Source organism: Arachis duranensis, chromosome 5, assembly GCF_000817695.3.
Source record: "Arachis duranensis cultivar V14167 chromosome 5, aradu.V14167.gnm2.J7QH, whole genome shotgun sequence".
In the NCBI taxonomy this organism is placed as follows: domain Eukaryota; kingdom Viridiplantae; phylum Streptophyta; class Magnoliopsida; order Fabales; family Fabaceae; genus Arachis; species Arachis duranensis.
In genome coordinates, this window is record NC_029776.3 from 100,774,029 (window position 1) to 100,777,867 (window position 3,839).

Here is a 3,839-nt window from a genome sequence, read left to right on the forward strand (position 1 = left end):
AACAAACTTATGTATATAAAAGAAATCAGTCACGATATTAATTATTAATATAAAATATATATTAAAAATAAATTAAATAATACATAATTTTATACACAAATACATAACCGATTTGTTGACTGAATTTTAATACACTCGTAGCATTTTAGATAATACAACTACAACTAAACAGACAACTTAACATACATGTTAATAAAAAAACATAGATGTTAATAAACGCGCAAACGATGACGATGACAAATGTCATTTTGTAACAACCTTGAATAATATTAGTAGCACAAGGAAGAGCCAAATTCGGGTTTTGGGGTTTTTGGTTTTTCTTTAAGGTGGTATTGTTGTCGATGGAGTAATAGTTGAAAAAGAAAAAAAAAAACAAAACATATTTAATTCCTTTCTGATTTTCGAGTTTCTGTAAGGTTGCCCTTGTCCCAAGAAATTATAGAGATAAAGGGCAACAATACATCCATCTTTGTAGAAAAATGGGGATGAAGAGCAACTCAAGCACAACATCCCAATCTTGTAATAATCTCAAAGACAAAGAAAAAAACAGCACCACCAAGACGCGCGTTATATTGCATGTATATGATCTCACCCCTCTCAATAGTTACTTTTATTGGTTTGGATTTGGAATATATCATTCTGGCATTGAAGGTTTGTTTCCAGGACCAATTTTTCTTCCCCCTCCCCTTTCCCCTCTCGTTTTTAACCTTTGTCAATTCAATAAATATTAATTTCTCTGTTTTCTTCATTGTAGTTTGAACTTGTTTTGACAATATATATTGTTTTATTTCTTGATTAATGATTTTCCTCGTTATTTTGATCCAATTCTAGTTCTAATATAATTGTTTCATATTGATATTTGCTTCAATAAGGTGCCCAATTCAATTTTTATTTTATAGGAAACATTTTCTCTCATGTAACTTGCCATAAAAAATTCGTTGTGTTCGCTTATTCTTTGGTAGAATTAGAATATATGGTGCAAAAGGCTTATTTTAAATGCAACTTATCTCCCTTAATGGGTGGGGCAAATTTGGGATTCTATATACATGGATTTTGCCCTTTCAATCATTATCAAAGAAAACCCTGTTATGAGCTTGTGGTGATTTAAATCATCTGATATGTTATGAGAAATGACTATTGACTTTAAAATGATTTTTTAGCCTTAGACATGAAAAGTTTAGGTGTCTAAGAAATTTAATTTAATGCTAAGAATTACTCACCATTAAATCTCAGAGCTAGCTCTTTCTACATTCCTTAACAAGCTATATAAGATGAATTTAAACATTTTTTTCTCACCTTGTATAATACTGTTTTAAGGGTTTAGCAATTTTCTTTAAAATATAATGAAATTTAATGTATTATTTGGTTGTGAAGAGTGATTAGTTGATTTTTTTTTTTCAAAATGATCCGCCCATAAGATGTTTAATGTTTGGTCAATACTAATAAAATATATAAGATACAGAGAGTATACAATATTTAATTTAAAGACTTTTAAATAGTGAAACCCACAACACATATTATTCACTATTGCGCTCTCTATATTCTACACACTTTTATACCGTGTCAGAGTAGGCACCTAATGTTTTCACTATAGGAAAAGGTTTTTCTCACAAACTATTTTGTTGTTAAATTTTCTGTTATAATATCTGCTTATGTTGTTATTTCTGTCAATTTTGTTCCTATTTTTTCACTGAGTTGTGTATGTGCATGTCTGGTGAGAGTAGTTCATGGCAAGGAGTATGGATTCGGAGCACACGACTTCCCAGCCAGTGGAGTTTTTGAAGTAGAGCCAAGAAAATGTCCAGGATTTGTGTATAGATGTTCTGTCAATTTGGGCCATGCAAATATGCATCCTTCTGAGTTTCGGATATTTATTGAGAATATGGCTAGTGATTATCATGGGGATACTTACCACCTTATATCTAAGAACTGCAATCACTTTACCGACGATATCTCGTGTCGATTGACCGGAAAGCGCATCCCAGGTTGGGTGAATCGACTTGCCAAACTAGGTAATAAGGTCATACATACAGTTAAGCAAATATTTTATCAATCTTCTCACTTTAGAGATGTATTATATTTCATGATTTTGTTTATTATGTCGATTAATTACTTGTTATTTCATGGGACAAGAATAAGGTTGGTTTTTGTTACAAATATAGCCCAACCTTGGATCCATATTTGTCAATGTTGGAGTTCTATTTTGTTAATTCCTTGTCATATATATCCACCATGACCATATAGTACATGACATAGTGATTGCAAACTTGTATGACAATAATATAAGTGTTGTCTTTTGTCAAAATTTCAGGTTCTATATGTAGATGTCTACTTCCAGAAACTCTTCAGGCATCAACCGTTAAACAACTACCTGAATACCATTCAGGTGTGTACACTACTACTTCCTTTTAATTTTTCTTAGATTTCTACCACAGATGTTAATTCAAATTTAGATATAGTTTCTACACCATTGACACATTCATGGTGATAGAAGTAAATATAATAATAACTGAATTTAATTTTGTCCATTTTGAAAACTTAACATAAAAATTCTCAATTAAATTTCTTATATGATCTTTGAGGTTCCCGGCATAACTAATTTGGTCCCTAAAGTTTCAATTGCACTATCCTCATCCTGAGATTGAGTTCTAGACATTATAGTGGTCCTTCGACCCCTTCTCGACCGTGACTCAACAATCGGAGCGATAAGTTAGCACTTCCTTTCCACACTGGACAATGGTAAAATGCTTTTGGCGTCCAATGGTAAAATGCTTTTGGCAGAGGAGACATGGACAGAAACAGTGTGTCCAAAGACACTGAATTAGTGTATTTTGTGTCCATCCTGACAGGAAGGACACAGAGACACTAACAAGGGACACAACTTATTTTTCATTCTTTTTTCATTATTTTTTGTTAATTTTTCATAATTGTATTTTTTTATTACTATATTTTTCATCTCAAATTTTTTGAATGAAAAAGATGAGAATAAATTAGATTCTCATAATTTGTTCTAGTTTATCACCAAACAGAATACAAGAACACAAAATTTTGTGTCTCTGTCCATCAGTGTCTTGTTCTGTCCTATTCTTAATGTCTTGTCCTGTCCTGTTCTCAAAAACAAACGCAGCCTTAGAGACCAAACCAGTGAATAGCGTGACATGGATCACTTTGGGGATTTAGTAAAAAAAAAAAAAAATCTCCATTAAAACTTATTTTTTTAATAATTAATAACATGTTTCTAACATAAGCTTTTTTATTTTATTGGTCATGACTATTTGCAGAAGATGAGGTTGCAGATTCCCTTCCAACTGACACACCAAATATATCAACTAATAATTCAGATGATGGGCAAGAAAGGCGCCTTCTATCACCTAAGGCTGGAACAGATGACGTTTCATTTATTAAAGAATCTCCCTCAAAAAAATGAGAGATATTTTAGGTGAGGAAAATGCTTGGAACAATACAAGCCATCTTAGCATGAGAATTTATTTGTCCATATGATCGAGTTGAACAATTTTTTATGCCAGAACCTAAGAATTCTTTCGTGTCCCTTTACATTCTTAAGTACATTCATTGTATCATGTTTTTGTACCCTAACATTAACAAATAGATGGCTAAATTTTGTGTTATAAAGAGGTGATTTTCTATAGCATTGTATACGAAAAATGTTAAGTTATTCATACTATTTTTTATTGTATTTGTTATGCATTTGAGTCAACATTATCTAATTTTTTATTTTTTTCCATAGAAATGTTAACCTTAGCATTTTCCTAATTTATATTAGAATGTGACCCCTTGGGATGCAGAGCTACTAAAGTTATTTTTAATAATTATGATGT

At 31.3% G+C, this 3,839-nt stretch overlaps 1 protein-coding gene across 1 annotated transcript; it reads left to right on the forward strand.

Moving 5' to 3' along the window:
• Nucleotides 1–379: 379 nt before the first annotated feature.
• On the forward strand, nt 380–3,602 carry LOC107491045 (deSI-like protein At4g17486). Its single transcript, XM_016111819.3, has 4 exons — nt 380–651; nt 1,725–2,012; nt 2,312–2,386; nt 3,282–3,602. Exons 1-4 carry the CDS (start codon nt 480–482, stop codon nt 3,425–3,427), a joined length of 681 nt encoding a protein of 226 aa, XP_015967305.1. The 5' UTR covers nt 380–479; the 3' UTR covers nt 3,428–3,602.
• Nucleotides 3,603–3,839: the final 237 nt, after the last annotated feature.